We start from the raw sequence: 27,612 nt of genomic DNA, 5'->3' as shown, positions 1-27,612 counted from the left end.
CCATTTGCTTCCCTGTACTTCTCTCCACTAAGGTGAAGTGCAAACAATGAAGTCTTAAAGTATATTCTCCATAACTGTGTGCTTTCTGGTACTATTCAGGTTAGGAATATAGAAAGGGGCCATATTCCAGATCACACTATCTGCCTTTCTGACTCAAGACTGACCAGCATCTCTTCCAAATCTCAGAGTAAATGATATCCGTATGGGTTTAGCATAGATCATACATTGTATGATTGTGACCCATTCATATAGGCACATGCTTGAGTGACTCAAAAGAAAGACAGGAATAGGTTTATTTGTCCCAAATATAAATATATTTAATTTTTATTCATTCATTTTCATACACAACCTCCCTCCTTCCTGTTCACACATAGTAGTGTGATGCTCTGAAACTGTTTCAGATCCTGTTTCTGATAAGTTGCTGTGGTCATGAAGCCCCAGAACATTTGGTGCTTATCAATCAAAGCAAAAAAGAAAACTCCAAAGCTTTCATTAACACAGTTTGCATCAGTAAAATATAACTACTGCATTTATTGTTCTGCTTACATGACTTTTGCTAACATAAAACTCTCCCCCTCTCCACAGTAACTGCTCTTAAAACAAAGAGGATTACACTTCATCCATTAGCAAAATTGTTTGAGTAGATTATATTCCTGTTTTACTTTGAGACGCTCAACCATCTACCCCTCAAATAAAATACAAGTTCAGACCTCAGTTCAAAATTCATAGCGATGTTATTCTCAGTTAATAATTAGAGTTGGACACGTTGTCTGCTAAACAATCCACTTGACTTGGGTAGGTTTGCTTCTGGCTAAAATGCGATGATTTCTGTGTTGTCAGCTAAGAAGCCATTTCACTGATAATTATCCCCATTGCTTTTTGTGGAGTGGTACCCACCAAAGTACTGCACAGTGGCTTGAATCTATTTGCTGCATGAACAGATGGAACATCCATTAATGGCAGGACTCCAGCTGCTCAGGAAAGGACCCCTTCTGCATTTTGAAGTCTCATTCTGTGAATGGAATGGCATTATAATCTCAAGCATGTCTGACCCAACCAAGTGGTTTTGATATTTTAAATGAACATGCAACTTCCCCCAGATGCAGACTTTTGCATCTCTTGTTAAGATGACTGCGAATGAAATTAGATTTTCTATTCCAATTCCACACACTCAAACATAACTTGAGTTGCTTCAACATGCACCAGCTGAGGATGGCATCAAATAAAATTAAATCCAATGCAAAACTATAGACTGCTTTTTATCTTTCAAATAGAGTTCTGATGAAAAGTTCTCAGATATGTAAAATCATTCTTATATTTCAGGGGGTCACGCTTGGTTCAGCATATTCAGTAATGTTATATTGCATCTCAGGATCCTATTATTTTGTAATCTCTTCTCCATTATATTTTCCCTATTCTACAAACCTGCCAGTTCTTCATATGATTTGTGTACTCTGAAATCTATGGTTAGGTTGAACAACCATTTGTTTCAGAACTCTTCCATTAGCTTACTAAAAAATGTAGTGTATTACATATTTATTCTAGTAAAATATCATATTCCTAGGGTAAGGTACTCTGTGAAACTACCCTTTACCAGCTTAGTAATGGTATTCCACACATTTGTAACGGAAATGTTGTTGTTGTTGTTGTTTAGTCGTTTAGTCGTGTCTGACTCTTCGTGACCCCATGGACCAGAGCACGCCAGGCACATGCCTGTTGTCTTTGTCCATGGAGTTTTCTTGGCAGGGATACTGGAGTGGCTTGCTGGTTCCTACTCCAGGTGGATCACGTTTAGTCAAAACTCTCCACTATGACCTGTCCATCTTGGGTGGCCCTGCTCGGCATAGTTCATAGCTTCTCTGAGTTATTCAAGCCCCTTCGCTATGGCAAGGCAGTGATCCATGAAGGAGTGTAACAGAAATACTAGTACTTAAAGAGACTTTTGAACTATAACCCAATGGTTGATGAGCACAAAATAGCTGCCAAATGGAAACACGTATCTTTCTCTCTTTCCTTGTTGTATTTGTTAGTTGCCCTATAACCTGAGTTATTGAATCATTAAAAAAAAACAGAAACAGAGAATTCATAAAATACAATCACATGTATACTTAAAAACACACAAAAAAAACCCAGGAGCCTAAACCTGGTTCCAGAGCACCAAAATAACATAACAGAGCAAAAACACATCTACCCTATCCACCATAGAAACAGACTCCAAAGTGTTAAGATTAATGTTTTAAGTATTAAGGTAAAGTCAAGGGAGAATAAAGAAGACTTTCCTTGATGCCAGCAAAATATTAATGAATATGCTAGGCAAGCTTTTCTGGCGAGAATGTTCAATAACTAGGAGGCCACCATGAAAAAGGCCCTCTCCCTTCTTGCCCTCCCTCTGAACTTCAGGTTTGGGAGACACTCATAGAGGGGCCTCTGTAGATTACCTGAGGGTTAAGGGAAGGGTATATATGAGAAAAGGCAATACGTTAGATACTGCTGGTCCTAAGCAGTGCAGGATGTTATAGGTTAAACCAAACAATATGAGTTGGACCTAGAAACAGCTTGGGAACAGACTTGGTGCACAAACTTCCTTCATACCTTTTGAAGGAGTGAGTTTTATGACAATAGAGGATGTGTTCACATTGCTGCTTACTGTGGCTCCAGTGTGCTCCTACCACTGTTTTTTAAAGCCAGGTTCACATGACATTAGCCACACTCCATCTGCATCCTGTAGCTTTTAGAAAAATACTCCTCTTTGATTAGCTTTTTCTCAAACCAGCTTTCCGTTGCGGTGTGAACAGTTCATGGTTCCGTCGTGGTGTGAACAGTTCAGGCTGCTTTTGCGCATGTGCAAATGAAAGCATCGCTGACCTGCAGTTTGGTGCATGCAAATAAATAACTGGTTGGAGATATTTCCAGTCCTGCTCTGCTGTGAACAGCAGAGGAAAAAAGCTACTTGAAAATGCAGCAAGAGGAAATGATCTTGCAGTGTTTTAAGCCACTAATGCAAACATAGCCACAAAAAAGAAAAACTCACTTCACCAGTGTCAAGCTGCTGCACCACAAATGGTTTAGTGTAGCACTAATAGCTATGTGCCAAGTGGTTCTGTATAACAGCCTTTACTATCTGAATTATTGCAAAAACAGCTTGTCTGGTTTGGATTTGAGATCTATTTGCAGGCATAAACAGAGAACCAATAGGACTTTCCCACCCATTCTTTTTCTTATTCTATGGAAGATAGGCCTACTGGTAACAAAAATCAATATAGACAGTTTTGAACCAATACACCTCTTGCCACCAAATCCTAAGAACTCAAAAGTAGAGAAATAGGCATTGCCATCATACCTTGCTTCTGCACTGCTATGTCTAGCAGCTGTCAATAAGTAATAATGAATGAGGCATAGCACTTCTTATGTTCTTATATACAGTGAAATACTACAGTTCCATAATCATAGCTAGTGCATTCTTACATATTTTCCTTTCTTTTTCTTTCACAAAGAAAGAAGCTCACAAGTTATATACTTGTGGCTGATTTAATTAATATTTTTGTAGCACCTTTGAGAACACTTCAGAGTCACTTTGTAGCTTGTAAAGAAATCACACTGTATTTCTTTGCTTCTTGGGAGAGAGGTTGCCATTAATTTTTGAAGGCCAAAGGCTGACTATCTCCACCATAACTTCTGTCTTCTTTCAAAGCCACCTACTGCTTGTAACCTGAGAAGAGGTACAGTAGTGCAGTCAATCCAGGAACACTCTTATTGAGGGATCTTCAGACACACTAGAAAGACTCCTGTCTGCTGCTAGTTAGTGTAGGCAATATTTGACAATATTTGATTAGGTCAACTAGTAGTCTGATGCAGTAGAAACTATGATGTTTGGAAAGCCAGGAAAATGTGCATTTCCAAGAAATGGAAATTCAACCTTTTCCATGAGACTATTTTTCAAGTTGTCCTTCAAGTAATCATGCCACTATTGCATCAGTCAGCTGGCTGATTTAATTAATATGTTTTGTAGCACCTTTGAGAACACCTCAGAGTAACTTTGGAGCTTGCAAAAAAAAATTACACTGTATTTCTTTGCTTCTTCGAAGAGAGGGAAACAAACGTTTCAATGTGTTTTGACCATATGTTTCTTTTCTACTCTAGGTTGCAGAATCTGATGAAAATAAATCAGAAACAGTGGGAACTTTAAAACGGTTGCAGAAATTAGTGCAAACTAAGAAAGCCAGTATACACAGTTTGGATGACATCAAACATGTTTTGATACCTCTCAGTAAGTAAAGGGACACCTTTTGAGTCTATATATGCTCGCGCTTGTTTCAGTTTTCTATGTAGGTTCAGAGAATAAGTACCAAAGTAGGTAAATTATGCATAAAAAATTTTATTCCCTCATTTATTTAAATTAAATATGTCCTAGGGAGACTATAGTGTCTCCTGAGTAAGCTGAAAGAATCTATGCATTGTGAGATCAGTGGGAAGTTAGAGACTTCCTTGCTTCAACAGAATGTCTGCAAACTGGTTCAGACAATACCTGAAAGAGTTAATGCAGCTCATCATGTGAAACATGCACACTATCCTCACCTCTGCTGGCTTCACTTTCCCATGTGGGGATAGACCATTCAAATGTGGCCATCTCTGCATAAAATCTTAGGTGCGTAGGTCATAATTGTGGGGTCAGTTTCCTAGATCAACTCTTACAAATATCATATACTTTCTACCAAGTGTGTGTTAGTAGTTCCACAAGTTCAGTACAGAATTGCCTGCATCCCAATATTTCTATGTGTCTTTGGGAATGGGTGGGAAGATAAAACACTGTTTCAAACCACAGTTTCATTTCTTTATTTTTAAACTTTTTAAAGATCCACTGCCACAAGATGTATATGTCTCCGAAGATGAGGATGAAGCTCCAACATCATGTATGAAATTAACCAAATCCCAGGACAAGAAAGTATTGAGAGAGAATACAAGGCGAAAGGATGAAGCTGAGACAAGAACAGGCCTTCTATCGACTTCCTTGGGCAGATCTTATACTTCCAGGCTAAGCAACTTAGGAAATATTTCCATCCGTTCAGAAACTGAATTTCAGCTCTGGAGTGATTGGAAACCTTTTCCTGATAACCAGCTGTGCCCCTGTGATTTCCTGATTACAAGGATAGAGGAGTGGGAAAAATGTACTTGTTGCTCTCACCAGCCCCGTCTTACTTCCTCTCTCACGGACGTTGATCTCCCAGATTCATGGGTAAGTTGCTTTCCTTCCAATTAATTAGCTCAGCTATAAAGACTTGTTGGGTTACATCTGGCAGTTATTCTAGTCTACCTGTGACATGGCTGAAGCATCCAAGAGAATGGTGATAGAAAAATCCTGAAAGACAAATCTGATCCAAACCTGACATTGCCTTTATTCATTCCCATAATTGTCATGACAGATGATCCCAGTCACCTGCTCATTATAGTCTTGTCAAATGGTTAAGTAGTGCTAATGTGTCTGTAGCAACTGTAGGATTATGAAAGTCAAGCTCTGATGGTTCAGAATTTATTCTGGAGGAACTACCCTTGTCTCAATTCAAAATGGATTCACACATAACAAAGTTTTTCAGAGAAGGTTCAGTGTGGGGAGAGATTGAAAGGTTCATAGATTTCTCTCTTGGCTTGAATTATCATCACATGCACTGATAGTGCTGTGCATATACCCATTATCATATTGACCCTTAGGAAATTGTTGTTAGTTTTAGCTACATCCACAACATAGCACTTGAAATTCAACTAGACCTGGATGGGCAACATTAACAATGTTAAATTTCTGCAAGAAACAATAATAAGAATTAATTTACCATCAAACAAAAGTCTACTTGGTTAAGATGATCTGGTCACATTATTCACAGCAAACAATAAATGCTTAGTCAGGGCAGATAGCTGAATGTCATTTTACATTCTGAGACATAAAATAACTTCTAGAGAGAATAGTGTTCAATTTTTGTTATACCTGAGCATTATGAGATGGACAAATTTGGATTTTGAACTGGATATTATTGTTTTATTAGTAATATTTATTTGTTGTTGTTTTTTCAGAAAAATGACTCAAACATCAATGTAAAAACAAACATTAAAACTAAGTATAAGAATACAACTACAAAGCTCTTAGATTTCAGTATCAAAAAGTGAAATCTGTTTATATTTGTGTCATTCCACCTTAGTATTCAGAATAAGGAGATCATAACATCTATTAAAGAGAAGTGGTTTTTGTCTCAGTATTTTGAAGAAAACAACCTGTTAAATCACTATCCTTTTTCATCCAGCAAAACCTTGCCTGTTGTGCGGGATGTGTTATTTGACTTCTTTCAAGGTTGGCACTTAAAATACTCTTAAGAATATGGTTCCATATTCTTGCTCCTGCTTCCTTCACTAATCTAGCCTGACAACCAATATTACTTACTGTTCCAGGCCCTTCACACTCACAGCCTGTTTTTTCACCTTAGATTTTGCTAAGAGCTCACATGTACCCAAACGCCACAGAAGTTTAATTCTTTAAGTATGTTAAGCTTAGTTTTGCATCCATGTTTAAATCATACCAGCACTTGAATATGACACTGATACAATTGGGCTGACTGACAGACAAAAGACAGCCACAGTTGTCTTTGGTAAGGTACAAGTACGGAATAGGAACCAAAACAAAGATATTAAATATGTAGAGAATATAAAAAATTCACTCCAGTTCTCTTCCTGCTTCAGTTTTTTGCCAGTGTTGCTCCCTTGCTTAAGCAAATTTTACGTAAACAAGCCTGGTCAGACCAGGCCAATGAGATTCTTTGCAAACTAGAAGACTGGCATGCCCCACTTCACACAGATGCCCAACACGTGATACAGGCTTGGAGAACATTGCTATCTACAGCAAACTATGAAATTTGCACTTTTAAAATAAATGAAAAGTTTGAATGTGCCACTCAAATTGTATATGAGACAAAACAGTGGCAATTCAGCAGTATGACACTGACATGAAGAAATAAATTCAGTTTGAACTGATGGCCCTGGCAGAAAACAGTTTATTGATAGCAGACTCTGCTTTAGCATTAATCAGAATACATATTTGTTGATCTTGATTTTAATCAGAGATAGGAAGACAGATAACATCACGTTTGCAGCTTGAAAGGTCATCCACTACATGCTGCTTGCTCTTGGAGCTGCTTTGTAAAACAAAGGTTTGGCAGACCTCACCCTATGTGTCTGAAATATAGTCTGTTGATAATGTTGCAAATCCTCTGACTAAAGTGTGTTCTGTTTTTCTTCTTGTCAACTCCAAAATGACTCTCCTTCTTTCAGCTTTGTACAGATCTTTCTAATCTAAAGCTTCATCAGAATAAATTGGTAGCCCCCAGCACCTCCAGTTAAAATAGAAAGGCGGGGAAAGGCCTGTCTCACTTCTTGGAGAGCAAATGCCAATCCTCTAGTCTGACTTGGTATGAGGCAGTGTGGGATGTTCAGATCATACCAGTTTCTATAGTACAAAAGGAAGCAATGGAGCCTTTTGCTGATTTTTTTGACTTGGGAAAGGTGAATGTAATTACTTTGATTATGGTGCCCATTCCTCCCCTATTAAAGTCATCATTGTGAGTCAAGGACCTGAACCCGTGTGGTGGTGAATAAGAGACAAGGACACAAGTAATTTAGGTTAAGGGGCTGAAAAAGGACTCAACTTTTATTGGTTACAGCATGTGAGTGGTATTGGCTTAAGCATTGGATCAAACAACCTACCGGTATATATGACCCCACCTGTGCAGCGGAGGGGTCATCTGAAGGTTAATAACCAGTGGGAGGAGCTTGTTGATGCAAATACAACTGGAAGCTTCCCCTGATGTCACCGGGGGTCGTGCCATGGCCCTAGACGTCTTTCAAGGGCAGAATGAGGCGCAGAAGCTGCCACAGCCGCTTGAATGTGGCTAATACCCGCCCCTAGGCCAACCCTATTGGCTGGCCTGCTGGGGGGGGTGGCATGGCAGCTAGGAGATGGCACAGGGGGCCGAACATGTCCCCCTGCTGACATGGGAACGGTTCCCACTCACAACACCTCCCCTCTGGGAGGAGGAGAGGCTTTGCTAAACTTCTCTGCTCTCTGATAATGATGCATTGTGGACACATTTACACATGAATATGTATTACACAGTGATGTCACTTGATAACTTTCAGCTGAACCATCAGTGAACCGAGTCTGCTTTGAAGTGTTATCCGTTAAATGGTGTGCAGTAATTTGCACGTTCTGTGCTGTGTGTCTGATAAGGCTTCTCATATTTTCAACATATCATTTAATCTTAGTCATTGAGAAGTAATAACATAGTTATGGACTTGCCTTCATGTTGTTTGCTATGCTTATGGCATGTTAATTAATGAGAGCCAGTGTGGTGTAGTAGTTAGAGTGTCAGACTAGGACCTGGGAGACCAGGGTTCAAATCCCCACTCCGCCATGAAGCTCACTGGGAGACCTTGGGCCAGTCACTGCCCCTCAGCTGAACCTACCTCACAGAGTTGTTGTGGAGATTAAACGATATGGGAGAGAACTGTTGAACTCTTTGGAGGAAATGATGAAATATAAATTCAACAAATAAACAAATCCTTGAGAGTTAGAGGTTTGTTGATGAAACTGGTTATCTGGATGCATTTGAGTCAGTTTTGGCACCAAATCAGCCTTGGTCAACCTGATGATTGGTAGAGGACAAGTGGAGTACTTTAATAGAGGACAAGTGGAACAGCTTTTGATACTATCAGTCATGGTACTATCAGCCATGGTAGTTTCCTGCACAGGATCTGTGAGATGGGTGTCAGAGGCACTGTTTTACAGGAGTTATGATCCTACATGCCCTGTCAGTTCCAAAGAGTGGCACTGGTGGATGCTCACTGGCCCCTTGGTGTTTGTGCTATGGAGTGCAACAGGGGACTGTTTTGTCCCTGGTGCTATTTAACATCTTTATAAAGCAATTGGGAGCAATCATTAGGGGATATGGCGCAAAATGCCATCAGTGTGCTGATGACGCACAGTTCTACTTATCTGTAATATCAGAGGTAGATTTAGGGGAGTGCGACCAGTTTGGCTGCATCGAGCATGGAGCCTCGAGGGCACTGCAGGGGGTGCCACAGCCATGATGTAGAATGGAGGGTGAGAGGCAGGGGGCACCAAATTTTGGTGCCACACAGGGCACTGCTGAAATTTGAGACCCCCATGGTCCGCCACTAGTAACATCTTAAATGGGACTGGGTGTGCAGACTCTGGACTAGTGTCTTGCCAATGCTGTGGACTGGACGAGGACTAATAAACTGAGTTTAAATGCTGGTAAGCATAGGGGCCACCTCCTAGGGGCCGAGATCCCTATGGCCAGCCCCACCCTCAGTTGATGGGGATTGCCATTCAAATGATGTGTGTGCACCACATCTTGGCATTGATTATGTGAGGTGGGCCTTACCTGCCCCCCCATATTTTATTCAAGCTGGCACCCCTACTGACAAGATAGAGGCCCTGTGGGGCCTTGTGTTTGAGAGACAGGTCAGTTATCTCCTTTTCTTCTGCCAGTGGGGAGCTTTCGTGCCTTCTATGAGTAGAAGGAGCCCTTCATTTGTGAAACGGTCAATCTTGATCCAACCCATCCAGTTTTATAATAAACCTACAAAAAGTCCCGTTGGCAGCTAATTTCTTTATCTGTGATGCATCACTTGTAAATGCTAGTGGGCTACAGAAAATGAAAGAGATCCATTTTACCTTGAATATATGTTCTGATCTTACACACCAAGTTTTCACTACTATTAACTACAGTATGTTTTTACAATATGGCCAGCCATATGTATGTACAACCCTGCATGGAACATTATCAAATGTGATGTTCCAGGTATTACTATCAAGTGATTTATTACATGGGGGTGGAGGAATTTTGTAACCTGTAACATACACAACTAATCTGTGGTTTACTAAAAAGGACTGATCTGAGGTATTCAGGTGCCATTTATAACCATCCCTAATAGTGTGTGTGTTTCACATGCTCCCTGTTCACCTGTCCCAATTTATGATCAATGTTGTGCAATGCATTCTTCATACTAGACCATTTGAAAATTAAAAAGACAAAACTCTCAGACTACATTAACTTTCCAGGCATTAAAATTCATTCAAGATTCCAGCTTAACTCAATTATGTGCTTGTAATGTTACGAGTGTCAGTCTTTCGCTCTGTTTGGTATTTTCAACAACTAGTGCAGAGGTCAAACTTTCAAGGACAAGGAGATAATCAGGTCAGCCTTCAACCTGCTGTAATTTTTCTGATGCATGGAGAGAGGAAATAGATATGGGTGGGCACTATATCTCCTGAAATGGCCTCTTTCTACCCGTTTAACGATAAATATTCTAGCAAAGGGAAGCTCGTATATTACTCTACATATGAATTCTCTTTTTATTAATCACACAGATTTTAGCAGTGGGCAGAAAAGGAATTAATGTTTGAATTATCAAGGTGGTTTGATTCCCTCTTAAAGGTTTATTTGGTGCTTTAAAGGTTGGAACAATGGCCAAGAGTATAATAAATGAATTTATAATTGCATGAACTTGGGTTCAATGTGCATTTCCAAATGATATGATAAAGCATTACTAGGTGTGTTGTGTTCTTGTTGCATTTATTCTCCAATAATTTCATGTGAGTTTGGTCAGGTCTATGATGGCATTTCAGCTGCCATTACCAGACATATGAAGATGAGAGATATTTTACTCTTCCAACAATTTTATTATTGACTCTATTGCAGGAATACAAGATAGATTTAAGCATGTGAAACTACTCAAAATCTCATGAAAAATGTGATGAGAGAGTGAAACCTGAACATGAATTTCTGAAATGCTAGAATGGCTTTTAATAAATATAGGGTCTAATCCATAGGGAACTTCTCCTACAATACTGTATCAAAATTAATGGACTCATGATTTAGCTCCTGCAGGGCATAGACCAAAAGAAGGCTGGATTGTGCCCATAAATGCACTTTTCTTATTCAATTGTTTAGAAGGTTTAAAAGAAAATAGTTATGAAGATACCTTATAAATACTCATCATGTTTGTAATCTTTCTTTGTTAGGTAGTCAACCCATTTTGAGCAACCCATCTTGACATGATATTGCCTCCTCAGATTTGCATAAATATATACAGTGACCAGAATAACAAAATTAAATGATAACTCATCTGAAGGGTGATATATAAGCTTCAAGCTTTCTTTCTCCGGAATATTTATTGTTAACTCCAGAAAGACAGAGGCCATTTCAAAAGATATAGTACTTATCCATTATTTCTTATTCATGCATCAAATTTTACAAGGGCGGAGGGAGAGGGTATATAATTGAAGGTTAAAATATTATCTTAGCAACTGCTGATAAGTGTTTGGGTCTTTTGACAAAGTTTTGATTTGTTTTTAATCCATGAAGCACTGTGCTAAGAGCTGAGCAGTACACCACACACACACACACACACACACACACACACACCTGGTTTCATATATAAGACTATAGAGATATAATCTAGAAGGGTGCAGTGACCACAAGAGTAGGTTCACACTCCTGTTTGGTGTTTTGGAAAGTGGCCCATTTTAGTTTGTGCTGCTTTGCCTTAGATTGATATCAGCACCTTAATTTTGAAAATCTGAAGCTCCGTGCCTCTTTATTGACTTGCATCAACAAATGACTATAGCTCTCTCTCTCAAACACACTTTTTTTGACAGAAGTGAATGAAATTTGTAGGCATAGTAGGCCCTTCTATATAAAGTCTTCCAAAATTCCAGACAAATAGGTCCAAGTTATATTTTTGTTGTTTGGTGCTGGCTGCTGTTGAAGTTTAACATTTTTTAAGAGAGAGAGAGAGAGAGAGAGAGAGAGAGAGAGAGAGAGAGAGAGAGAGAATCCCCTATGACTTTTAAAATTCCATGTTAGTTCTACTACATCCAACTTTTACTCAAATAACTTGTAAAATTGAGGAGTGTGCATGCACACATGCATGTTTTTTCTCTATTTGGGGAGGAGAGATTAGCAGGAGCAGGAAAAGAGGCAACAAGTGTGGGTGGTGCCCATGGTACTCTCAAAATTTCAAATGGGTCCCAAAAGACTACTATGCTATTCTGTACAAGCTACAATGCGCCACTTTCCAAAACACAAAACATCCTTGTGGTCATTGCACCCTCCTAGATTTTATATCTCTAGAGTCTTATATATGAAACCAGTGAGGTAGGGGTATTGTTTATTACTCTAAAAACTAGTTGACTAGAAGTACCAGGAGTAAAGCTGATTTTAATCTCATTGATATCAAATGATCTAAACTAGCTCAAACCAAGTGTAGGCTGCTAATAACAAATATGATTCCATTTCTGGCCAGGATGACAACCTAGGGAGGATTTTGTTTTTTAGGGATAAGATTGTTTGGCACATTTAGATGTTTTTTGTAGGAATATGCCCTGGAGCAATGGTTGCAAAAGAGTCATGAGCCTAGCTTCCCATGAAAACCTACTCTAAAGAAAACATGTAAGAATATAAGAAGAGTCCTGCTGGATCAGACCAAGGTCATCTATCAAACAAAAGTAGTTCCTCTAGTGTAGTTCCTCTGATGCCCACAGTGGCCAAGCAGATGTTCCTGGGAATTGCACAAGGAGGCAATAGCAGTCTCTGCTTGTTTCCCTGCAACTGGTAATGCTGCAGGAGAATGGATATAAATTGTTTGTTACCCACCCTCATTAGAACATCACATACTAGGCAGTGTGTGTTCTTTTACACTTCAGCTCACTATATTTTTTATTTGTTTTGAGAGGGATGTGCCAGAAGATCATGATTGCTGTGGTGGTTCCTAGTAGGGTTGTAACACTGAAAGAAGAGAACAATAATAATCCTGCTGGTTATAAATTGTTGACAAAGCTATAGAACACTGCAGGGGGTCGAGCATCCCTGACTTGTTCACCCTTCCACACAAGGCTGCTAGTATGGAAACAGTGCATCAAGCACCGTTTCTATGGAGGTTGCCGTGAAGGAAATGTGGGGAAGAAGCTGAAGGAGCAGCGCTTGCTGAGTTATACCCAGAGCCTCTCTCTCTCTTTCTTCTTCTCATTTTGTCTTCCTTCCTCTATCTTCAGTCTTTCAACCAGTCCTAGCAGAAAGCTGAGTGAAGTCACATCCTTAGCAGAATAAGGAAGTTTTATTTTGCTGATTTGAGCTCTGTGTATCATTCACACTGCTGCACTTTGGCTGAGCAAATCGAGCAACTCTGCCTTATAATGGTATTTTGATTCAATCTGAATGTTAAGATGTTGAAGAGAAAACCTTCGAATGCTTCAGATAAGGAAAAAACTCAAAAGCCAAAGGTAAGAGAATTTAGCATTTAAGAAGGAATTACATTTAGATGGAAAAACCCAAGCTGTGGTGCTCAAAATAATCTCAGTTATATAGTACCAAATTACAAGTTTTTGATATTCACAGCCCAGAGTTCACTGGGACTGAGGGCAGCTGGACAATGTTCATTTCTGGAGGGGGTGGGCGGACTTTTTTTTGGTGAGGGTAATTTCACACAAACAGGCCCTCCCATGAAAATGAGGTGGCAAAGACCCTCTCTTCCAGGAGTATATGTTACAGGCTTCAGACCTAAGTACCAAGCAAGCAGAGGTGTCCTTGATATTGTCTTCAACATGCTGCCCTGAGTAATTCCCAGATTTAGGAAAGCAAATTCCAAATGAGAATTTTACAAAGGTCCCACCTAAAAGAGAAGCCCACCACCCTCAGAGGGAGTTGCACAAGTCCAAGTCTTGGTAACTGTATGTAGCCCTCATTCCCAGTCCAGTGAGGGACCTTGATTCTAAGTTATTTTTAGTTTAAAAATATGAAAGTAGCTCCTTCAGAAGTGTCATCTCGACAGTTCTACTTCTTTCATTGTGAAATGACCCTTCAGGGGTCTTAGAACTAGTACTGACAAAAAGTAATGGGCATTTTATCCACAAGGATGTGTGCTCAGTTACATGAGTGTTCAGAAACTTTGTAAATTGCTGTGTGAAGAAGTTGTCTGGGAACGAGCCATGGCTTAGACAGGAGCATCACTATGATTCCATAATTGTTGCAGATGCTTGTTTCTGTGAACCAATACTTTTGTTTTTCTATCTTTAGTGAACTTTTTAGTTTAACAGTCAGTTGCACTTTGCTGCAAGTGTTTTTATAGTAAAGCCTAACAATGGCAGATTATGAATGCATTTTATTTGAAGTAGCAGACGTTTGTTATTTTGGTACCCTTTTGCCTTCAGGTATAATATAATTGATCCCTCGACAATGTTTAATGTTCAGTTCTTCATTGTTTTGGCTGCCTGTGTTTTACATTTACATTCAGAGGCAAAGATAACATATAGAAAGATATATACAGATATACAGTTATAGCTAAGATATTGAATGCATACATTTTAATTCTGAGTCGAAATTCCAATCCCATTGATGTCCGAGTTAGACATGGTAGAGTTAGATTTTTCCCATAGGAACATAAATAGCAAACTTTGGATATTTTGTTCCCAGGTTAGGACATTCAAGTAGCAAAGAGGAGCAGAGGAGAGTCTTGCCAAGAGCACAAGACAACCAAATTATTATTTTCCTGCCCTTGTATTTTCATTTCTCTCCCCTCCCTTTATTTTTGGCAGAATAAAATGCTGCACGAGTGTGAAATCATTACTTGAGAAAAGAATTGGGGAGGCGGAATATTTTGGGTTCAAAATGAATTTTCACAGTTGGATCCACTTTTTCCATTTTTTGGTAATTTATTTTTGATGGCCTTTATATCTAGCATAAAAATATTACTGGTACATTGTTCTGATAATAATACAGATTTTCATTTTTGAAAAAGCAAAGGGTTTTGGTTGGGTCAACAAGATATTGTTTATGGATTGATTCATATTTTTTCTTATCTGGTACTCTAAGCTTTCTGTGACTGTTATTGTGTGTATGTGAATTGTAGGTGTTTGTATAAAAATGTTAATGTTTCATATGAATTTCAGATGGTATATTGTATTTATTTTCCATTTTTAAAAACACAGGTCACTTGGAAATCTTTAAGGTAACAAGTGACTAATAAATCTTATTGCAAATAATAGTATAAGACAAGGTGCTACTATTACAGCTGTAATCTGCTGTATTGCTGTAAATATTTTAATTAATTTCAAGTTGTTCATTGAATAAAAATTTTTTACACACATAAAACCTTTAAGTTCATGCAGTAATTATGAACTTCCTGAGCATCCTAAGACTGATCTTCTGATGATAAAGGGATTTTCCCAGATTGAATTACACTTTCTGCCACTTTCTGGGGAAAGAATGGATGAACTTGTACCATCAACAGTAATCTTGAACAAGTCAATATTTTCTGGGAAGATAGAATGGATAACACAATCCTCTCTTCACTGATTTAAAAGCTGATTAGGACTGTAATAAAATGGATGAATTAATAATTGGTATCAGTAAGTTATTTAATCTTATATGTTTAATGATGGGCAATGGCCACCATTGGGCCGGCCCTACCATTGCCTTAGGTAGCAGTTGCTGAGCGAACAGCACTCCAGCTGTTTCTCCTGAGACCCCTGACTATTCCTGTCAGTTGGCAATCAGAACTATGTGTACCACCTACGTGGAGTTGTGTTTGAAACAGCTCCATTCTACAGCTATAATGTATTGACCCCTTGCAGAGGGCTGATAGGTCCAGAAATTAAATCTGGCCCCTAACGGCCACAACATTCAGTGAGAAAGAAAATATTGTCATGGACACATTGCTCCTTAAGCCTTTCTGCAGGCTGGGAAAAGATGGTAATTTTAAAACACCTAACATGGTTCCTCTGACAGGAGACATGCCTCCAGACACTTCAGAAGTGCACAGTATTGCCACACTTTCACAATCATTCCATCATCTAGAGTGGCTGTGTTCTGCGTTATGACTGCTCAGTCTAGATGACTGGCTTTCTACAAGTTTAGAACTACTATGTGCAAAATTAAACGGCCACTCCTCAGCAAATTTCCCCTTCTAGTGAACCACCACTGTGGCTCACCAATGTTTGTATCCACCACCACCCATTTTCTCTACAATATTTTACTGATACCTTTTTATTATCTTAATCAATGTAATTTCATGGGAAGGAAGTGACAAAATAAATGATGAATGTACCACAGGGTAGTACATTTATCTTTTATTTTGCTATGATATATATTTTGATAATGTTTAATGCAAAAGCATAGTGGTGCTAAGCCAGGGTGTCTTCCACACATTTTATACTGATTTTCACTATGTGTTTAAAAGTAGGGAACAGTGGGGGAAACCTAACTAAAATCAATTCTGCATTCGTCATACTGAATTTTGCAATTCCCCTCTAAAGAAGATTGTTACCAAACTAACCATATGGTTGGGTAACATTTAAAACATGCACCTATAGTTGCAAAGGAACTGGCAGGATTTCACAAGGAACTTCCTTGCGTCCCTTCCTGGCTGGTAAGGCATTGCATTCTACAAAAACTAGTAACAGTCATGCTTAGTAGTTTCAATATTTATCTAGCAACCATTTATTTTTCTTTTAAAATGAGCTTCAGTATAAACAAGAGTCCCCTATTCACTTCAGTGGGTAAACTGAGCAGCTACACGCAGACACCCAATGTCTCTCAGAGATGCATTTTTTAGGTCAGCATACACACATTATCATCTTCATATTGTTGGTATAGCATGTTTTTGGTGTTCTGAAAGCACCTTTCCGTAGAACAGTTATAAGCCATCTTACATCTTACATTTCCTTGTGTGGAAAGTGAGAACGCCATATGGGAACCTCCTATTGGGGAGAGTCTTGTGACACTGTTGGACTGCACTTGTGTAGATACTCCCCCACATCCTTCCATGAAGATATTAACCTGAGAGGTACCTGAGCCATTTGGTGTTGGGATTACTTTGAAGATAATCAATTGGTTTTGTAAAAAAAACCACCAAGTATATTGGTATATTTTAGTCTTTGGAGAATTGCATAGGCTTCCCTAATGTTTTGCTATTTGAAAGGAGGGAGCAGAAACAGCCTTCATTAAGTGCTTATGCTCTTTAAAAGGACAGATGGAAACAGCCACCATTAACTCTTTCTCATCTGCACACAAACACAATTGGGAAGGGGCTGGCTTCTGCCATGGTATTTATTGTGGTGTTGCTTTTTAAGTAATCACTCCAGTTTATCGAAACTTCAATCAACTTAGTGTTGTAATCACTAAAAACTTTCCCACCAAGAGCCATTTATCTGATGCTTATGGTAACGGTTTGATAGATATGAAGTGCATCCGTTTTGTGCATTGCCCTTGGACAAAACACAGCTGTACAGTGACATTTTTAAAACCACCATGACTGTAATGGAATTAACTGGTATAAAAGGGAGCAGATATATTGGAAGCCTGAAGTGCCAGAGGGTCTATGAAGTGCCCTTTTTTTGCATTCCTCACTGAACAGATCAAACTGTGTGATGTTCCAGGCCTGTCTGGTGCTAGGGCAGGGATACTCTGAACACAATGCCAAAAGTAAAAAAGATACGTAGTCATTGAAGTTGCTTGTGTGGCACAATGGAAGGAAGCCTCTGGGCAAACACTGAGTGCAGTATAACTGTATATGTAGCCTGTCCTACTGGACTTTTGGCATCTCAATAAACCTACAAGCATTTTTTCATAAAGTGCAGTGTGCATTGAACAGGGAGGGAGCAAAGAAATTGATGTGCTAGAGGGTCTATGACCTCTGTGTGGCAACTGCTCATGTTGTCTGCGCAGCCTGCAGGTGTGGACACCTGCAAAGCAATGTCTGCAAACGCACTTTTAGAAAAAACCTCAAACTGCAGGGCTTACAGGCTAATGTGCACACACAGACACACTTCACACAGTAGCATGTAAAGAGCTGCTCCCTTCATTCCTACAAGTAGGGAAGTGGTAGCCAGTGGAGAATTCTATTCTCCTACAAATGGAAAAGGCTGCTTGATGAGGATGAATGAGTTTAACTTTGTCCAGGAATGGATGGAGGATGGGGCACAACCACAATAAAAATTGCTGGAATCTAAGGGCTGATTTACTTGATTTTTGTACATTTCAGTTTCAGACAGGATCCTGATTGCATAAACTGACTCAAAAACTGTATGTTAAGTTCCATCCACGGTGACTCATTCACACGTGCAGGTCATTACTTCCTGTTGCAGTTCTCAAATCATGAGCATATGCTTGTGAACAAAGTTTTAAGTGCATTGCAACTCTGTGGGTTAAACCACAGAGCCATGGGCTTGCCGATCAGAAGGTCACGGCTCGAATCCCCACGACGGGGTGAGCTCCCATTGCTCGGTCCCAGCTCCTGCCAACCTAGCAGTTCGAAAGCACATCAAAGTGCAAATAAATAAATAGGTACCACTCTGGCGGGAAGGTAAACGACGTTTCCTTGCACTGCTCTGGTTTGCCAGAAGTGGCTTAGTCATGCTGGCCACATAACCCGGAAGCTGTACACTGGCTCCCTCGGCCAATAAAGCGAGATGAGCACCGCAACCCCAGAGTTGGCCACGACTGGACCTAATGGTCAGGGGTCCCTTTACCTTTACCTTTACTACCTAACTGTCCCATTTTTACTGGGACATTCCTGGAATTACAGAAGCTGTAGAGCACCTTGGGTGGCTGGCCGCTGCCACCTACTACAACATGCATGAAAAGGGCTGCAGCTTTGTGATGCACAGTGCCACTTCTAGAAGTAAATCAGTGTGTGGTGGAGGCGGGCAGCCCCCAGCACACAACTGAGTGGTGGTGCAGTGTGGCATGCAGTAGTGGGCATGCGCACACACAAGCCACTAAGGTGGCGTATGTGCAAGCGGTGGCGCGATGGGGGGGCGGGCTTGCAGACAAGCAGTGGCGGCAGTGGGATGGGGGGGTACAAACCAGCAACTGGTGGTGGTGATGGGATGGTGTGGGGGAGCATGCGAGTCAGCAAGCAGCAGCAGCAAGTTAGTGCAGTGAGAGGGGGAGAATGTCCCAATTTCGTCTTAGGAGGTGGTGGAGCAATTCAGTGGTTTGTTATTTTATTTTTAAAAATGAAACAAAATTGTGCTTATGGATCAGATAGATTCTTCATAAATTTCCTATGTTGTTCTCCTGTTTAACGGTGGATACAATGAATTCCAAAATAGCAGATACAAAAATAAAAGTTACTGTCGTGCTAAACATTCATTATTCAAAATATAATTGTGGGTTTTAAAGACCAAGATATGCAATGTGGAGACTGTATACCATTAATGAATATTAACCAGGGTTAAGCTTTCTAATGTTATTTCAAAGGCATTTAGGAGATTCAGATTTAAAACAGAAAAGTTTAGATTTCATAAAGAAATTGAGCCCATAATTAATCAGCTACTCATATCATTGTAGCTGGTTTCTACAACCTATATGGCAGTCAACCCCCCCCCCCCATTTGCATTTATTCCTACAATAATGAGAGGTGATGAGCTGATGATAAAGCTACATTTTTCTGGCTTCCAACTGTGTAAATTTATGCTTAGAGGCAGAGATGGCACATAGGTCTGTCATCAAAGGTCTTTAGTACAATCTTCCAAGAAGACTGTCAAGGTATTTGCAAGTTCTGCAAAACAGCCACAAACAGATAACATCTGGGTATGATGATTTTTGCTGGAAATACCTGTAAGCATTATCGGATGACACCCACATGCATAGAAACTTGTCTTCATATTCAGTTAAAAAAAGAACTTCAGGTGACATTACAGATAAGGTTTTCCTGTTTCCTGCAGGCCTTGTAAATTAAACTGGGTCAGAGCTAACATTGGCTGCTTCATCATCACACAAGTGTGTGTGTGGGGGGGTGTCCATTAGTCAAAGTTTCTGCAGCCAACAATACTGCTTATTGTCTTGTATTCTGTGTAGACAGTTGAGCCAAAACAATCTCCTAGAAAACTTTGTTTACCGTGGTAGCTCCTATTTATTTCAGTGAGGTCTGCAGAGGATAGCTTCTTAATGGTTTCCTGTTCATGATTGCTTGTTGATATTTTTAATTTTTTAATTTTTTCAGTGAGATGTTCCTTGTTTTAAATTTTCATGTTTTTTCAATTGTGTTCATATATCATAGCATTCTCATTTTAAGATTTATTTATTTATTTAACACTAAAGACAATTTCGGAAGTTGTAATACAGGTAACAAAAGACAATTTAAAATCATGTTAAAATATATTGTTGTGATGGTAGTTTAGGTCCAGTTTGCTAATCTGTCACCCTGTGATTGTAGAGATTCAAAATCACAATGAATTGTGCCATCATCAGTTCTACTATTATATTCCCAAAAGGGGAATGGGATTTTAAGGTTCATTTTGGTTTTCGTGTTGCATTTCCAGAGCTCGCTGTCCCCCATCTAAGATTGTGCTACATGTATGTCAGGCATCATTTAAAAAAAAAAAAAAAGTGCAGCAAGAGGATGTGGTTGAAGGTTTTTTAATGGTTACAGAAAACTTCCAGTAATCCAAACCAGATGGTTCTAATCTACTAACCTCATTTTTAAAAATAAATAAAAATGATTATGATACTCAGACAGAATTTACCCTATTTTGTATGGCGGATTTTTCTGAGGGTTGCTGCACTAGATCACTGTACATGATGTGAATGTGTGTGAACTTAATTAGATAACATATCTGCTTAACTAATTTGAAAAATATCTGAGATTCAGAACAAGGAGCAACAATTTAGAGAAAAAATATCACTTCAAAGGAAAGAGGGCAGAAGAGTTGTGAGCCATGCCCCTGCCGCTGCTTTGTCTACATCTTTGGATGTTAGGCAATTCACCCAGTAGGGCAAAGAAGTGAGTACAGAATTTGCCTGCCTACTCACATAGGTGACTGCATAATTTGCTCTTTTATAGTGTAAATGCATTGGTAAAGTGGCTAGTCTTTTTACAGTGGACATGTTGTCCAACTGGGATCAACTTGTCGAGGCATTAATTGATAAGAACTCAAGCTCTTATTAATTGATGTACTTTTTTAGAATAAGTATATCTACTGCTTTTCCAACATCAAAGTGCTTTTCAGCAACAGAGAAGTGAATAAAAATAATAGAATAGATACCAAGAATAAACTCAACAAAAATATAACTCAGTCAAAAACACTCTCAATGAGAAATTCCCAAGGCCAGATGTTTTTACAGTCTGTGTGTGTGTGTGTGTGTGTAAAATAAGTTCTGAGTGGGATTCACCTAGCAAATCCTGTCAGTGGAAGCCCTCTGCGAAGGGCTTCTTCTCCTCCCCTCCCCTGCATGCCCCCCAAGTGGCTTGCAGGGGTCAGGAGAACCCCCTCTGAACAGCTCATGGGGAAAGGGAAGGGGAATTATCCTGTCTGATATGCCTGCATAGATGGAATGTTTGTAATAGTGCAATGTTCAATTCAACCCAGTGTCATTTAAACTGTAGGAGAGATTACAGAGAGGCTACATGGATATCCTATGAGTGATATCCACCATTAGTCAAACTTACATGCATAGATTTCATTAAGCCTGTTCCTAGTATGACTTAGTTGGACACCCAATGTATCCAGGCCATCTGCATACTGAACCCATGTCACTCGAATAACCTATACAGTACATTTGGTTCCATTCCTGCTCTAAAAAATGTGGTGGTGGGCCAAACATGGAGCAGCTTCAGTACTGGGGTTTTGATTACACTTTGCTCTTTCTTTTCTGCATCTAAGTCAGCAGGTTTCAGTTTTTAACATCTGTCAAACAGCTACTCAGCTGGTCCTAGTTATTTGTAAACTTCAGTGCGCTGGATCAACCTTGCATTTACTTTACATTTAAAAAGTCCTTTTACAGATTTACAGTCCGCTATATAAATGAACTGGAGACAGGGCAATCCAATAATATTTGAAATAAATTTTCCTCACTTTGCACTCAAAGGTGAAACCTCTGTGGAATTGACTACACAAAGTCCTTCACTCTATATTTTTCTTCCTTATTAACCTGCTGCCTGCAACATCAGCCATTTGTGCTCATTGAGTTTACAAACCTTCTCCTCCAAAAATCCTAAGAAAAGATTTACTTATTTTTATTTATTTAGGATTACATGATATGGCATATTTGCTGTGCATAAAACTGTCATTGGCTTTAAAAAAAAATAAAAAGTTTAGGTTCAAAAAACCTGGTGGGTTGGGGGCTGCTTGGGCATGAGGTTGTTTATAAGCCCTGCTATATTCACTGCAGCACTCAACCTCAGGTGATATAAAGCATGCAAAAAAGAACTTTCTGTCAGTTTTATTATTTCTAAAAAGGTTCCCCTTGAAGGAGAAGAGTGACCTTGTTCTGCTGAGCTGACATGTGCCATTGAATTAATGGCTGAGCTTCGCTTTAGGGAAGCTTGCAGAAACATTACAACTCTCGTGGCTGAGTTTGCTGTGCACATTAATCAGGTAAACCAAAATGATGCATCAAACACTCATTTAAAAGTAGTAAAATTCCTCCCTCCCCTCCACATTCCTTTTTTTTTATAAAAAAAATCTTCCTAAGAATTAGTGTACAGTTGGTCATTGCTTATGGTCAAGGGCACTGCTGGATGGATACAGTAAAACATAGCTGAGGGGACTGAAACTTTTCTTAATCTCCAGCTACTAAAGAAGCTCAAGAAGGAAGTTAGATATAATAGGGACAGGTTAGGACCTGTATTTAATACAAACCTTATCTCCTAGAACATATTTGCTCTAATTCTCATGACCATAACATTATTTGACATTATGATTCATAACAATGTGGTAGCAACATTGATAAAAAAGGAACGAAAGAGTTTGATCACACTTCCAATGAAGACAACAGGGAGTTTATCATTCATTTAATGGAGGCCATGATCAATGGCTTCAGGCAAGACAAACAGTCTCTCCCATTGACAGTGATTTTTGTAATAGTCTGTTAATGAGATTTATGAAGTATTTAATAGTGGTTAACGGTCCAATGCACCTTTTATTTTTCCTGCGCCATTTTGTGGTGGTCGTTAACTGAACGTAGTGCTCTTCTGGAGCTCCCAAAACTAAAGTTGTGATAGACATGTCCACAAAACAGATTTAAAGCAGATTGTGCGTGCACACACACACCTGTAATGAAGAAAGCATTCATCTAGAGCTTTCCCAAATTGTGGATCTCAACATAGTTGAACATCCCCATTTTTCAAATTTTTCAAATTTAATGACCAATAATCACATAGCATGGGGCAAAGAAGGTAAATGCCATCACAAAGTTGAAAGCCTAAGCTTAAAGAACTGAGATGCTTTCAGGAAATGGTTATTTATTATGTATGCCAATATTTGCAAAACATCTCCACAGAGACACAGCCACTAAACTTGCGAACAAAGTCAACCACAACTTGCTTTTTGAGACCAGATCAGAAGGCTGCCTTTACAAAAAGAGCATATATTATGTTGAACGCCCCAGTTCTATAATGTCCAAAAGCCCAGAATGGTTGGCACTGATGGAAGCAGCTGTGGACTAGGTGGAGTGTTTCCACAACTGCATGGCTCAGAATGGATGCATTATGCCCCATAATTCTTAACAAAGCAGGAAAATGCCATGCACGAATAAAAAGAAGCGCCTTGTGAACAAAGCTGGATGAATATTTGAGATGTGAACAGCTCACTAAAGTCTCTCAACAGTTATCCTAAGGTACTAACCTAGTTCCAAAGGAGCACTTATGGTGATGAAACAGTTTATGGCCATATTTAAAAAAAGATTTTGCACAAGGGACAAATAAAAGCCAATGTTATAAAAGCAGGTGGATGAACCTCATTCCTGTTCAGAAGGCCAGCACATGATCTCCCACTTCTTTATCCTTTGTCTTAGTGGTGCATGAGGCTCTGTGTGGCCTTTCCTGAAATGCATATTTACCATAGGTGCAATCTAATAAGCACTGATCTCATACAACCCCCATTTGTGCTCATAGAAAAGCATAACTTGGCAACTTAAGGCTGTCTGCCTCACCAAATGCTAATAAGCTAGACAGATAATTCTTTAGTTAGCATAACCTAACAAAGCACAAGATACGGTTTATGGCTGTCTTGGGTCTGGCTGTAAGCATTAGTTCTGTTAATATTTCCCAGTATTAAATGCTGATTATTACTATTGAGGAATGTGATGCAGGGATTAACTCTGGCTCTCAGGAAACCCAGTGTACTACAGACCTCCCAGAAAGGAAGAATGAGAGTTAGTGATGATTTAGACGGGGAATGGAAAATACAACAATTATAACAATGTCAGCACCTCAACCAGTAGCACATTTACACCTCCTGTCCTCTGTGCTGAAAACCTCTTCTCAAAAGTATATAGTAAAAATTAAGGAGGAGCGGAAAGAAGAGCATCCTAGCAATAGTGACAGGCACACGTATATGTATATAGAGCCTTCAGTTAAGGAAAAGCAAGGTGGAAAAGCAAGCAAGAAGAAATGGGTGGCCAACATGGTGCCATCCAGATATTGCTTCACCACAGTTCTACAGCAAAAACTGTATTGTTTAGGCCTTTGCAATTTGATTTATTTTTTATCAGCCAGCTTTGCTGATATGCTCTTGATGCTTTTAATGATGTTCTTGTTGTAGTATTTGTTCTCAAGCTGTACACTGCTTTGTTATCTCTTCTATGAAATTGTGATTTAGAAATATCTGAACAAAAAAAATAATCCCTGATTTTTGGCTATGTTGGTTCATGGGGTATTTATGAATCAGGACTTAAGAGTTCATAGTCCTTGCCAAAGCAGAACATCCTCCAGCAACCTCAACTCCATGTGACTTACAAGAGGGAGGACACCAGAACTAGCTCTACAGGGGCTGAATTGTTGAAAACATAGCAGTGAGTTGACCAAGAAGTAAGCTTGTTCACCAGCTCTCACATTCCTCTTCTCCTGGCAAATCATCCAATCAGAAATATTTTGGTGCCCAAAGGGAACCTCCTGCGTTCTTGCTCCTTCTTAATGGGTGCATGCAAACCCTTCCCTTCCCGCAGCACATTTTATGTTCAGGGAGATTAATTTGCTTAATGTAGTCATCCTTCCAAAAGAGAATCACTTAATTTTATGGGATTCTGAATACCAGTGTCAAAATCAATGGCCCATTCTCTTCCAAAAGACTTGCATTTGCTTTAAAAGCTTTTGTAAAACTGGAAAATAAGGCTCCCACATTACACCAATGGCTTCACCGGGCAGATACTCACTGAAGCTGATGTGGCGGCTGGCACAGGCAAGCAGAAGGACTCAGGAGTCACGTATACACACACACACACACACACACACACACACACACACACACACACTGCAGGCCCTCAGCTCCTCAGTGTGTTTTTCTACACTGTTGTCATGGGGTTGAATGCATTTTAAAAGGTGGCAGCTATATTGATTACTTACTGGGGAGGAAAAAGAAGTTGGGACTGAGAATTGCTGAAGTAGCCCTGCTTAATGCTCTCCTGTGCAACAAGGCCATTATCTAGAATGGTGGAAACCATCCTGCAGCTCTTATTAATGTTTAATAAGTACGGCACAACACAAAGGTACATGACAAAATAGCCCAAGGCCTCTGCTCAGATAGGATAGAAGATTGTTGTGAGCCTCGAAAGGAATAACTGATTTCCCTCAGCTCTGGCTCTTTATGAGAACAGCAACGATAAGCATTATTTCCCCTCTGCTCCTCAGTGTCTCACTATCACATCGGCACTTCAATAAACAGGGATTCATCGTAGGCATCCCGAACGCTACTGAAAGGCACTGGCTGCTAAATTTGTATCATGGCACGAGCCTGTTCCTCAATTAAACATTGTGGTGAATTGTAGCCTTCCTTCATTTATCTACAGTGCTGTGGGGCATATTCAGCAGGACTGAAAAGTCAGCAAAAGGTGTTAATCCTGCCTGATAGGCCCATAATCTTTTGGTGTGTTATATCACACTATTGAGATGCCTCTCACCACTTGTCAGGATATTGTTCATTGATTTAATATAGAAAATCTGTAAATGAAATGTTAACTGTACGAACTGAGGGGGATAGCTGACATCCATTTGCAAAATGTATACACACACACACACACACACACACACACACACCGTATGTAATGGGTAGCAATGAAAATGCTCTGTTACCATGAATCAAATAAGGGGGCAAAGTAAACTTGATATAAAATTAGAGTAAGCCAGGAGTGGAGAAGCTTTTGTAGCTCAAGGGCCACATTGACAGACTGTTCAGCGGCTACGTGCATGGGATGGATGTGATAACCCCAGGCCTGAAACTCTCACATGCACCAGTAGTGGCTCACTAGGTGGGGCAGAGCCACTACACTAGTTTCCAGCTGATGGGGCAATGCTGCCTACCAGGAGGGAGGAGAGATGAGACAGGGCGATCAGTGTGTTGCAAACGCATTGGCAGAACCAATTTGGCCTTCCTGCTGGTGTGTTTGCACCATGATGACCTCCCCATTGCCCCAATTTGGGGGGTGGAGGAGGTGTTGAAAATGAATAGCAATGCAATCCTAAGCAAATTTACTCTGAAGTCATTTCCACTGTACTCAATCAGATTTTTTTCCACTAGTGAGATTGCAGCTCTAGATAAGGAATTATTCCTGAGCCTTGAGGATTAATGTGGGCTATAAAATCAAATAAACAATCAAAAGAGGGTTGCAGCTAGCAAGACTGATCTTCATGTGATTGCGAACTAGTTGTCCAAATTGTAATTTTATTCCATCAGTAAATTGTCTATTACTCTTTATTTTTAGTTTCAAAAGAATGTAAAAGAAATGGGACCTAACACAGGTAGTAAATTTGTGATTTATTACCAGGATTGTAATAAGATGAGGCACCTTCCAGAGTGAAAATTCTCCAAGGAAGCTACTTTGTAAAGTGTACAGTTAGTGTCAATTGCATGAACATCATTCTTAGAATCACTACTGCTGAACTTGAATGCACACTTGTCACTTTGCATAACGGTCAGCAATGCAAACATAACCATAATGAGACTCTTTCAGAACCAACCATCAAACCCTTGCAGAACCAAAAGGGCAATATGTAAATATAGCCAAACTACCTTTAGTACCAGGATGCGGGTGGTGCTGTGGGTTAAACCACAGAGCCTAGGACTTGCCGATCAGAAGGCTGGTGGTTCGAATCCCCGCGACGGGGTGAGCTCCCGTTGCTCGGTCCCTGCTCCTACCAACCTAGCAGTTCGAAAGCACGCCAAAGTGCAAGTAGATAATAGGTACCGCTCCGGCGGGAAGGTAAACGGTGTTTCCGTATGCTGCTCTGGTTCGCCAGAAGTGGCTTAGTCATACTGGCCACATGACCCAGAAGCTGTCTGCGGACAAACGCTGGCTCCCTCAGTCCTATAGAGTGAGATGAGCGCACAACCCCCGAGTCAGCCACGACTGGACCTAATGGTCAGGGGTCCCTTTACCTTTACCTTTAGTACATATGTTTTGTTGTTATAAAAGAAATGGAGTTAATAGAGTAGCATTCAGTAATACTGAGAGTAGACTCACTGAAACCAGTAGGGCTTAAATTAAGCATAACACTAAATCTGGATCCAACTCATTGTTCCTATCTTATCCTTTGTTGCTTTGATCGCAATTA

At 39.8% G+C, this 27,612-nt stretch overlaps 1 protein-coding gene across 2 annotated transcripts in view; it reads left to right on the top strand.

Moving 5' to 3' along the window:
- The first annotated feature begins 4,859 nt into the window (after positions 1-4,859).
- SAMSN1 (SAM domain, SH3 domain and nuclear localization signals 1) overlaps positions 4,860-27,612 on the top strand; it is a 48,113-nt gene continuing 25,360 nt past the window's right edge. Inside the window, exon 1 of one of the 2 annotated variants that reach the window (XM_028726937.2) lies at positions 4,860-5,233. In XM_028726937.2, coding sequence (XP_028582770.2) covers positions 4,913-5,233 — 321 coding nt within the window. In that variant the 5' untranslated portion in view covers positions 4,860-4,912. Of the gene's footprint in view, positions 5,234-13,147; positions 13,346-27,612 lie in introns of those variants that run through there. The other variant, XM_028726936.2, reaches the window with a different exon arrangement.

This window comes from Podarcis muralis, chromosome 4, assembly GCF_964188315.1.
Source record: "Podarcis muralis chromosome 4, rPodMur119.hap1.1, whole genome shotgun sequence".
Lineage (NCBI taxonomy): Eukaryota > Metazoa > Chordata > Lepidosauria > Squamata > Lacertidae > Podarcis > Podarcis muralis.
The sequence above is the reverse complement of the archived record's forward strand: the minus strand, read 5'-3'. Positions and strand labels throughout refer to the sequence as shown.